The following is an 11,149-nucleotide window of genomic DNA, read 5'->3' on the forward strand; positions in this document are numbered from 1 at the left end:
TTCACCCATCCATCCATCCATCCATTAGTAAATATTAACTGAGCACCTGCTATATGCCAGGCTCTGTGTTCCGTGCTTCCTCCCTATGTTCCTTCTTTCTTTCCCTTCCTCACCTTCCCAAGGACCAGGTCTGACCAGGTGAGTAGCAGACCCTAATTCCTAGTTAGAGGACCCATTTGTTGTGTGACCTTGTACAAATCCCTGAACCTCCCAGAGCTCACCTGTAAAATAAAAGTGTCTGACTAGATGTCCTTGGAGGGTCTTCTGGCTCCACTCTTGCTGCTGCTCTGCCCCTGTGCTGAGGCTCCTGCTCTTTAAGCGTCAGTTTCCTTTCCTCCTGGGAGCTGAGGGGAGCTTGGACTCTGGTCCTAGAATTCTGGCGCCACCTGGAGGCCACTGCCTTTCCATTTTCTCTCCTCTCCTGCTCAGCTTTTCTTTTCTCTTTTTCTCCCTCTCCCCCACCGACTCCCTCTCCTTCTCCTCCTCCTGCTCTCTTTCCCTAGCAAAAATTAGTAGAAAGCAAAGCTCCTGCCTTCACATTGTCTGGAGAGACCTACCTGAAGTTATCACAGAAATTCAAAAACATTCTTAGATGACATTTGAACAGAACCAGTACAGTGAGCGCCTCCTCTATGCCAGGAACTTTACAAATGCTATCTACAATTATAATATTGTTATTCACTGGTAAATGTCAGCATTATCCCCATTTTACAGGAGAAGGCACTGAGGGTTGGAGAATTTAAGTGACTTACCCAAGGCCTCGCAGAGCCTTGATTGGAACCTATGTCTGCTTGATTCCAAATTTGTTGGCAGAGGGCTTAATGCTCCAAAATGTGTGCTGACTGGTGGCAGGATGTTTAATCTGCATTTGCCTGGCCCTGGCCAGAATGGATACGATTCCTTTGGGTCGACTGGGAGGAGGCAAGCATTCGCATTTCATTTAGAGCAGGGTTCCCAAGCATCGCTGCCCTTGAGAATCACCCAGCATCCCGGCCACACCCAGACTGCCCAGTCTCCCTGGGCGTGGGAAGTGGGCAGCTGCCATTGGTAAAACTCCCAGGTGATTCCAGTTTGCAGCCAAGTCTGATGACTAATGGTGTGGGGCTGTGGTCCTCAGTGTTCCCTGTGTGGAATCGCCTGGGAGGTTTTGTTACAACACAGATCCAGGCCTCACCCCCAGAGCTGCTGATTCAGTAGGTCTGGATGAGGGCTGAGAATTGGCATTTCCAGCAAGCTTCCAGGTGAGGCTGATGCTGCATGTGTGGGGACCCCACTTAGAGAACCACACCCCCGAAGATGTTTGTTCCTCTACCATATATAAGGGCTTTTACTCAGGCCAGTCTCTCCCGTCAGGCAGCCCTGTGATCCCCTCTGGGAAAAAGCTCTCTAGTAAGTCCAGACAGGTTGGAGGGCTGAGCGGGAGATGTCACCCAGTGGATGAGTGTCCTCACGCAGCGGTCCTTGTGCTGTGTGTGCAGCGGAGCCCTGCGTGGGGGACAGGTCCATCTTCTGCCAGCCGGAACTGCTCCATCGCTACTGCTCCGTCCCCAGCTACCCCCGGCTGTGCTGTGAGTCCTGTACCAAGACGGCCTCAGACCCTGACGCAAGCCCACCTGGCCTGGTCTCACCGCCACCCTTCTCCACTCCTGGGAGCCCCTTCCCAGGACCCAAGGCCCCTCCAGATGCTGCGGAGCCCACTCTGGGGCCAACGGAATCAGACGAACATCAGCGTGGCCGACCCACGCAGCTCCCAGGACCTCTGAGCACAAGCTCCCCGGTGACCCAGCGCAGCTTTGCTCTCCAGAAACTGAGCCCTACAGTATTCGGGGGCACTTCCCCTAGCACCCCCCAGGAACTATCTTGGGGCTGGACCGGGGCACCTACACCAGCCTCCGAAAACAAAGGGCAGCTCAGGGAAGACCCCAAGCATCCAGGCACCAGCCTGCCTGCCACCACCCCGGTGACATGAGCCCGGCCTCGCCCATCCCGCCAGTCAAGTTTACACTCTGTGCTGCCCCCAGAGACCCCCCGCTGGAGGACGCACAGTGGGGCAGGGAGGAGCACAGACTGCCTTTTAAATTATTTGTCTTCTTATTGTTCTAGTTGAGGCTGTGACCCTTTTCACTCCATGAAGTGGGTGTGTGAGGAAGAAAAAGATCAGGGAATCCCTAACCGGAAATACCTCAGCAAGCAGCCCAGGTGACTGACTCGGACCTTGGTGGGGTGGGGCTGGGAGGGATGGTGCCCCTGTCTGTCTCTCCTGTCAGCACTGGGGACCAGGTAACACCATGCCCCTCATAGCCACCGGGGGTGCATGTGCTCTTGAGGCTCCAGCTGCAGGGCTGCGGTGGGTGGGAGGCAAGTTCCCCTCAGGCCCAGCCCTTCATCATGGGAGCTCCAGACAGCTCCTCCATCCAAAGCCAAGAAGCAGAGCCCAGCCTGCCTCTGCAGGCTGGAGGGCAGTGTCGGTGGCTACCTCTGCTGCTGCCGATGGCACTTCCTATTACTTTTGTTGCCTCCGGGTTACAGGCAGACCTCCCACCTCACCCCTGCCCATCCAAGAAGGGGGCTCTGGACACTCTGGAGCAGGTGTCCTTATTATCCAGGGGTTTCCCAACTGGTGCTAGACCCCCGGCTGGACCAGGAATGGCAACTCTGGTCATCACTCTGGGGCGTGAAAGGAGCGCAGCCTGGAAGGCGGCTGTGGGCACAGAGGAGGTTTGCGTTCTCAGGCTCTGCCCCGTCAATCACGGCCCTCTACCAAGGGCCACCCCTGCTGGAGTTGGGGGTCTTCTCCTCCCACCTGGCTCAAGCTGGGCCAGAGGCTTGGGTGCTGGGGTAGGGTTCGGGGGTGACCAGTCTCTTAAGGCTGTGGACCAGAGTCCACTCATGGCAAGTGCTCCAGAGCAGGCCCTGAGCCTCTGCCCCATGCAGGGGTGGGGAGGAGACACAGGCCAGCAGTGCTGTGGCTTCAGCCACCCCCACATGACTTTCAAGGGCAGGTACCTTCCCTAGACCCCCTGGTTCTCAGGAAGCTGCCTGGTTCCCGGGATCTCTCCCAGGGGTCCTCACTCCGAGTCCTGCAGGGGGTCCCCAGATGCCTTAGCAGGCCATAGAGGTGCTTACCAGTTCATCCATCAGGCCATTCTGAGCCAGGCGAGAGGAATGGAAGCAGTGGGCCCTGGCCTGCAATGCCCTGGAGAATGGGGGCCCTAGGGGGCTCCCCAGGTGCCCTCTCCACCCCTGCTGCCCCCCGCCCTAGGATGTTCAGGCACACACTGAACCATTCCTGTGCCACCTGGCCGGCCTGTGTTAAGTGCCTTTGCGATCCAGATCTTTACACTTTTATGTATTTATTAACATTGTCCTTGGTGTTCTGTTTTGGACCCCAGAATGTTGTGCCGCATTTTTCTTTTTCTCTCTGTTTTAGAGGAAAGGGACAGCGAAGCCAGAGCTCTATGTGCTGAGCTGGTAAGATGATTGGGGTTGGGGGTGGACCAGGAGGGCCTGGAGCCACAAGAAGCCTTGGCTCTCAGCCTCCCCCACTCCCACACCAGCCCCACTCTTCTGAGCATCAGCTCAGGGCGGAGAGGCAAGAATGGGGCTGGGGGCCTGGGGGCTCACTTAGGCTCCTCTGCCAAGTGCTGGGTGGCCTTGGGCAAGTCACCATCCAGAATTTGGTCTGAGAGGTGGAAGCCCCTGGGAGGCAGTTTGGGGGTCTGCATAGGGAAGGGTGTTCTAGTATGAGCAGAGCTGTTCAAACATGCAGGGTGTGGCTTCCTTGGAAGGCGGTGAGTGCTTGTTCCCTGGAAAAATCTATGGAGGACACGGATGCCGGAAAGGAGGCAGAGGGAATATGATGCATGTTATTGCGCAGGAGGGCTGACGTGAAAGGTGCCAGGTGACTTAAAACCACCAATCCACGCCTCACCCCTTGCCCATGTCAGACATCACTAATCCATTACCATACTCTTTCAATGAGTGTATCATAGGCCCCTCCGTGACATTTTTGGGACCCAAGACAAGGGCACAGAGACCCCCTCCAGGACCCCACGTACTTGCGTGTGTCTAGCCTTCAAGTCCAAGCTCCGTGTACATCTCCGTGCAAATAGCTTTCCCATGGAAACTACCCTTTCTACACATGGGTCTAGGGGTGCATACTTGTCACACCTTAGGGGGGCTGACCTAGGGAGATGCTAGCACAAGCCCTAGAATTGCACTCTGGACTGTTTGGGCAGGGGCTTCTGTGGGCCAGGGTACCCAGAGTGTAGCCTGCAAGGCTGGGGGGAGAGGGAGATCATGGGCCTCCGAGTGCAGTGTAGTCCTTACCGTGGTGGGTCGTATGGTCAGAGTGGGGGCCTCTAAGAGCCCCAGCGCCCTGTTTCTAACAGCAGTCCTGGCACATTTCATGGGAACATGTGAAGGCTTCCCCCAATCTTGCCCACAGCAGACATGGCCAATCCATCCCTGCATTCTCCCCCTGAGAGTCCTTCACCTAGTACTCCAGGAACTGACCTCGATCAGCTGCCATCATCAGGACAAGGAGCAGCAGCGTTAGGATCAGGAATTAAAAATCCTACACCATTGGAACCTTTGTTCAGTCAACACTGGCAGAAGCTTAACATCTCAAAGCAGCACTGCAGCGCTCCAGCTGAGGCAGGGGGACCAAGCAGCCAGACCCAAGGAACCTCCTCTGAGCTCTAGGGCCCTGCAGAGTCCAGTGTGGGGGTGAGACAGTGCTATGGAGCCTTTGGGCTTTAAGCGTCTGAGGGCCCCTGAGCCCTTCTGCTCATCTGAAAAGTGTTGGTGAAAGCATTTGCCTTGCCCACCTGTGAAAACAGGGTGGCCAGAAATCACAAGGCACAATGGTGATAAATGAGAGTATCTCCCAGCGGTGACATTGGTCATTGGGTTAGTTCCGCTGTCTCTGTGGCCCTTCCACCCCTGTGGGGACTGTTGGCCTTGAAAACCCAGGCCACAGCCCTGAGTTACCAATACCTCACTTAGGATGTAGGAAACTACAAGAGAATATAAGTCCTACGGTAACAATAAGAAAAAGCCAATAATCTACCGAGTCAAACTTCTTTTAGCCCATCGGGGACTGAGGTTGCGAAGCAAGCAAACTAAATTGCAGAGGGTGACAGGTCCCTCCAAGAAGAAAGAGGGCACACATGCTCTTCCTCCTTTGGTGGAGCATGGGACAAGGTGTCCTACAGAGAGGCAGAAAATACAACTGAAATCGTAAAAATTATTATTATTTTTTTTTTTGGCTGCACCCACCACACACAAAATTTCCCAAGCCAGTGGCAAAGCTGGATCCTTAACTTGCTGCACCACAGGAGAACTCCTGAAATTGTAGCACATTTTTAAAGGTTGGTGTGGGACTTTGGAGTTGTGGGCAGCCCCATGCACAAGGGCAGTCATCGCCTACTCACCAGCTCTCGTCCATGGGCCTCCACTGGACACACATGGGAAAGAGCTGGGGCAGGACAGCAGACCCTTGAGAGCATCCCTTGGGGCTCTGACCAAGTTTGAGAGGGCAAATTAAGGAAGCAGGGCCTATTTACAGTGTATCAGGCACAAAATACTTGCACATGGAAAACTAGAAAGCCTTGCTGAGAGAAATGTAAGAGTTTCTAATTAAAGATGGACTGTGTTTATGAATCAAACGCCTCAATACTATTAAGAAATCAAATTCTCCACATGATGACCTGTAAATTTAATGCTATTCCACTCAGAATTCCGGCAGAGGGTTGTCGTTGTTGGTTTTTTTTTTTTTTTTTTTTTGCATTGGCAAGCTTTCTCACTCACCACTGCTGCCTGTCTCGCTGCCTGCACGCCATGCTTCTGGCCCCGCAGAAATGTTTTGACCATCCTCAGTCCTTTACAAGATTAGGCCAGTATCCAAGGCACTGGCTCCTCATCTCACTCGGGCTTACACCAAAAATATGAAATTTGGTGCAGATGCCTGAGTCTTAATGCTTCAAGGTATAGACCTTTTAGCCCAGGCTGTAGCTATTACTATGGGGCTGAAGGGAAGGACAGTGATTATTGAACAGAGCTGGGGGAGTCCCAGAGAGACAAAGGATGGTGTGACTGTTGCCAAATCTATTGACTTAAAAAGACAAATATAAAAATACTGGTGCTAAACTTGTTTAAGATGTTACCAGTGACACAAATGGGAGTGGCACCATACTGCTATTCTGTTCTATTGCCAAGGAAAGATTTGGGAAGATTGGCAAAGGCGCCAATCCAGTGGAAATCAGGAAAGGTGCGGGATTAGCTGGTGATGCTGTAATTGCTGAACTGAAGAAGTCTAAACCTGTGACAGCCCCTGAAGAAATCGCACAGGTTGCTACAATTTCTGCAAATGGGGACAAAGAAATTGGCACCATCATTTCTGAAGCAGTGAAAATGGTGGTGTTATCACAGTAAAGGATGGAAAAACACTGAATGATTAATTAGGAATTATCGAAGGCATGAAATTTGATAGAAGTTATATTTCTTCAGACTTTATTAATATATCAAAAGTTCAGAAACGTGATTCCCAAGATGCCTGTGTTCTATTGTGGGAAAAAAAAATTGCTAGTGTCTGGTCCATTGTTACCGAAGTTCACTGTAAGCCCTTGGTCCTAATTGTTAAAGATGTGGATGGAGAAGCTCCAAGGACACTTGTTTTGAATAGGCTGAAAGTTGGTCTTAGCAGTCAAAGCTTCGGGTTTTGAGGAGTTCCCATATGGTGCAGCAGGTTAAGGATCCAGCATTGCCATAGCTGTGGCTCAGGCTGCAACTGTGGCCCAGGTTTGATCCCTGGTCTCGGGAATTCCCCATACCATGGGCTTGGGGAAGCTTCAGGTTTTGGCGACAATAGGAGGAACCAGCTTAAAGACCTGGCTATTGCTATTGGTGGTGCAGTATTTGGAGAAGGACTTAAATCTTGAAGCTTTAAATCCTCATGACTTAGGAAAAGTCAGAGAGGTCATTGTGACCAGCGATGATGCTATGCTCTTAAAAGGAAAATGTGACAGGGCTCAAATTGAAAAGCACATTCAAGAAATCATGGAGCAGTTAGATATCCCAACTAGTGAATGCGGAAAGGAAAAACTGAACGACCCTCTGGTAAAACTCTCAGATGGTGTATAGCTTTGCTGAAGGTTCGTGGGACAGGTGGTATTGAAGTGGATGAAAAGAAAGAATTGCACAAGAAGGTTACTCGAGATGCTGTTGAAGAAGGCATTGTTCTGGGAGGGGCTATGCTCTGCTTTGGCGAATTCCAGCTTTGGATTCAATAACTCGGGCCACTGAAGATCAAAATGTTGGTATAGAAATTATTTTTAAAAGCACTCAAATTCCTGCAGCGACCATTGCTAAGAGTGCAGGTGGTGAAGGATCACTGAAAGTTGAGAACGTTTTGCAAAGTCCTTCAGAAGTGGGTTACGTTGCTCTGCTTGGAGGTGCTGTGAATATGGTGGAAAAAGGAATCACTGATCCAACTAAGGGTGTAAGAACTGTGTTACTGGAGGCTTCTGGAGTGGCCTCTCTGTTAACTACAGTGGAGGTAGTGTCACAGAAATTCTCAAAGAAGAGAAGGATCCTGGAATGGGTGGAATGGGAGGCGGTGTGGGGGGTGGCATGTTCTAATTCCCAGAACGGTGCTCTACCGACGTTGACGAACCGTGAGAGGAAGCCAAGGCCGTGTTCCTCACTCATAACTTCGAGAGAGGTCCACTGAAGGAGGTGACTGGGGAAAAGTCTGGCTGACGTTTAAGAAAATCACTTGTAGGAGTTCCCGTCGTGGCACGGTGGTTAACGAATCCGAACTAGGAACCACGATGTTGCGGGTTCGGTCCCTGCCCTTTCTCTGTGGGTTAAGGATCCGGCGTTGCCGTGAGCCGTGGTGTAGGTTGCAGTCTCGGCTCAGATCCCACGTTGCTGTGGCTCTGGTGTAGGCTGGCGGCTACAGCTCCGATTCGACCCCTAGCCTGGGAACCTCCATATGCCACGGGAGCGGCTCAAGAAATAGCAAAAAGACCAAAAAAAAAAAAAAAAAGAAAATCACTTGTAGCCATCAGTTACTAGTTTCAGGTGACAACATCAGATGATTTACTGCTGTCATCGTCTCTGCCTGTAGATAATGTTTTTGGTATTTTTGAATAAAGACATTTGCACATTCCTGATAAATAAGTACAGGAGCCATGTACCAATGTACTGCTTTCAACTTAAATCTCTGAGGCCTTTTTACTACTCTTCTGTTAAAACCAGGATTTCAATACTTGCCATCACCAGATGAGAAGTTAAGAAAGCGCCTTTCTGTGGAGAGGAAGAATAAATAACTGTACGGAGTAGAGAAATATCTCATTATGTGACAACCTTTGTGTGACAAAAATTATGTAAAATTTAAAAAGTGACATTGGCAAATTGATTATAAACTTTTTGTGCAAATAAAGAGGATTTAGAATAGCCAAAACAATTATGAAAAAGAGCAAAATGGGATGACTTACACCAGTTGATTTTAGATTTACTGCGAAGCTACAGTAGTCCAGACGGTATGGTATTGGGATAAGAAAAGATGCATAGAACAATGGAACAGAATCGAACATCCAGAGATAGACCCACACAACCATGGTCCGTTCTCAACAAGGTACCCAGGTGATTCAATCAGCATAGGATAGTCTTTTCAATAAAATGGTGCTGGGAAAATTATGGTCCATATGGGGAAAAAATAAACCTCAACTTCCACCTCATATCATAGGCAAAAATTGACTCAGAAAAAAATGGATAATCAACTTAAAGGTAAGTGCTAAACCCATTAAACTTAAAAAAATCCTTGTGGCCTTGGGTTAGGCAAAGATGGCACTAAATGCTCAAGCCATAGAAGAAAAGATTTGACAAATTGGACTTGGCCAAAAATAAAAACTTCCACTCTTCCAAAGACAGTGGTAAGGAGTTTCCTAGTGGCCTAACAGTTGGGGACTTGATGTTGTCACTGCTGTGGTGTGGGTTTGATCCCTGGCCCAGGAACTCCCACATGCCACGGGTGCACCTCTCCCCTCAAAAAGTGGTAGGAAAATGAAAAGATAACAACAACAACAACAAAAAAAAAACAACCCACAAACTGGGAAAAGATCTTTTCACATCATAATCAGATATTAGACTTGTAATAAAATACATAAAGTATTCTCAAACAAGTCAATAAAAAATGGGCAAGAAAGTTGTACACTTTATTGAAGCTATACAATGACAAATAGGTACAGGAAAAGATGCTCAATATCAGTAGTCATTAGGGAAAGGCCAATTAAACCTGCAAAGAGATCCTATGTCACACCCACTAGAACAGCTATAATTAATGTGATTGACCACATCAAGGGTCGGGAGGATGCTGGACAACTAGAGCCTTCATACATTTGGGTGGGAATGCAAAGTGGTACAGCCACTTAGGAAAGCATCTGAACTGTTTGTTATAAAGTTGAACATACACTTACCTACAGATCAGCAGCGGCTGCCCTGTGTATTCACATGAGGGAAATGAAAACATTTACCCACAAAACAACCTATAGGCAAATATCCACAGGAACTATCTTCAAAAGAGCCCTCAACTGGAAACAACACAAATACGTGCCAAATGGTGAATGGATAAATACACGGTGGTGTATCCATCGGACAGAATGTTAGCAATGAAAAGGCATGAAACGCTCAGGCTTATGGGCAGCATCAGCGCGCACAGATCTGCATGTTGTTCTGCTGGGTGAAAGAGCCGGGCCCAGAAGACAACACACCGGGCGAGTCCCTTAGTAGGAGATCTTGGAAAAGAGAAAACGTGAGGACAGAAAACAAATCATAGTTGCCAGGGCCGGGGGTGGGATCGGGGGTTAGCTGGGAGTGGTTGTGAGGGAACTGGTAGAGGGATGGAGGTGCTGTGTCTTGATTGTGGTGGTGATTACACACTTTGGTCACATACATTTTAAAGTGAATTTTCTTATATGCAAAGTATATCTCAGGAGATATATATATATATATGTACACGCACACACATATATATACATATACACAATTTTTTTTTTTTGCCATTTCTTGGGCTGCTCCCACAGCATATGGAGGTTCCCAGGCTAGGGGTCAAATCGGAGTTGTAGCCGCCGGCCTACGCCACAGCCACAGCAACGCAGGATCCAAGCCGCGTCTGCGACCTACACCACAGCTCACGGCAACACCGGATCCCTAACCCACTGAGCAAGGCCAGGGATCGAACCTGAAACCTCATGGTTCCTAGTCAGATTCGTTAACCACTGCGCCACAACAGGAACTCCCATATACACATAATTTTAATCACATAATCAAGGTAATGGGAGACGTCTGTCACCCAGTGTCTCAACACGCTGCACCGTTTTTCTGGGGAAAACATCTTCCCCCACTTGGACAGGGATTCTTTTGATTCCCAGCACCACCATTTGCCACCTGGGTGGAATCGGGGAAGTTATTTAACCTCTCTGAGCCTCAGACTCTCATCTGTAGAATTGCTGATCACTCCCTGAGGTGCTGAGAGCTGTGTCTCTGCGTACATACCTCAGCTGCAGGCTGCTGGAGCAGCGGCATGATCCATATTTGTATCTTTCTGCCTTCACCCCCTGCCTCCCAGAGGCCTCTGGGAGTCCTGGCTGCATGATGCTGAAAGGAACTTGTAAGGACAGCCAGAGGCATCCAGGCCAAGCTCTCCTCTCCTAGGCCAAGGATCTGTTCCTGATGCCAGGGCTCCCTGGGCAGGGGGACCACCCGGGGCTGGCAGTGCCTCACCCTCCCCAGAGCAATGGGGGCAAGAGGGCGCCTGCCCAAGCTCAGCGTCCTGGGACAAGCTCAGGGAGGCAGGAGGGAGGCCGGGCCCCACACCAGCTCTGGCCCTGTGTGCAGCCTGCCCAGCCACGACCTCCTTCCCAGCCTCAGCTCCCCATTTGCAAAATGGGAAGAATATGGAACAACTCACAAGATTGACTCAGAGCAAAGGAGACAGTGTCTGTGAAAGTGCTTAGCAAATGAGGGGTTATTATTGTTTCTCAAAATCTAATGATGAATAACATTAAAGAGACCAACAGGGGAGTTGGGGAAGGGGGCTGGGGGCTGAGGGCTGGTCCAGTTCTACCTCACAGGGCCCTGCTAA

The 11,149-nt window shown here is 50.1% G+C and overlaps 1 protein-coding gene and 1 pseudogene across 8 annotated transcripts in view; both read left to right on the forward strand.

The window, feature by feature from the left end:
• ADAMTS14 (ADAM metallopeptidase with thrombospondin type 1 motif 14) overlaps positions 1-5,058 on the forward strand; it is a 119,654-nt gene extending 114,596 nt beyond the window's left edge. For 7 of the 8 annotated variants that reach the window (XM_084997215.1, XM_084997214.1, XM_013990433.3 and 4 more), the window contains one exon: positions 1,479-3,391. In XM_084997215.1, coding sequence (XP_084853341.1) covers positions 1,479-1,969 — 491 coding nt within the window. In that variant the 3' untranslated portion in view covers positions 1,970-3,391. Of the gene's footprint in view, positions 1-1,478; positions 3,392-3,430 lie in introns of those variants that run through there. The other variant, XR_014828070.1, reaches the window with a different exon arrangement.
• A 788-nt stretch (positions 5,059-5,846) lies between these two features.
• On the forward strand, positions 5,847-7,780 carry LOC100526189 (60 kDa heat shock protein, mitochondrial-like; annotated as a pseudogene).
• The last annotated feature ends 3,369 nt before the right edge of the window (positions 7,781-11,149 follow it).

Source organism: Sus scrofa, chromosome 14 (assembly GCF_054392235.1).
Source record: "Sus scrofa isolate SSC_HxYL_T2T_F1_AM1 chromosome 14, Sscrofa_HxYL_maternal_Yorkshire_Landrace_v2.0, whole genome shotgun sequence".
NCBI classification, from domain to species: Eukaryota; Metazoa; Chordata; class Mammalia; order Artiodactyla; family Suidae; genus Sus; species Sus scrofa.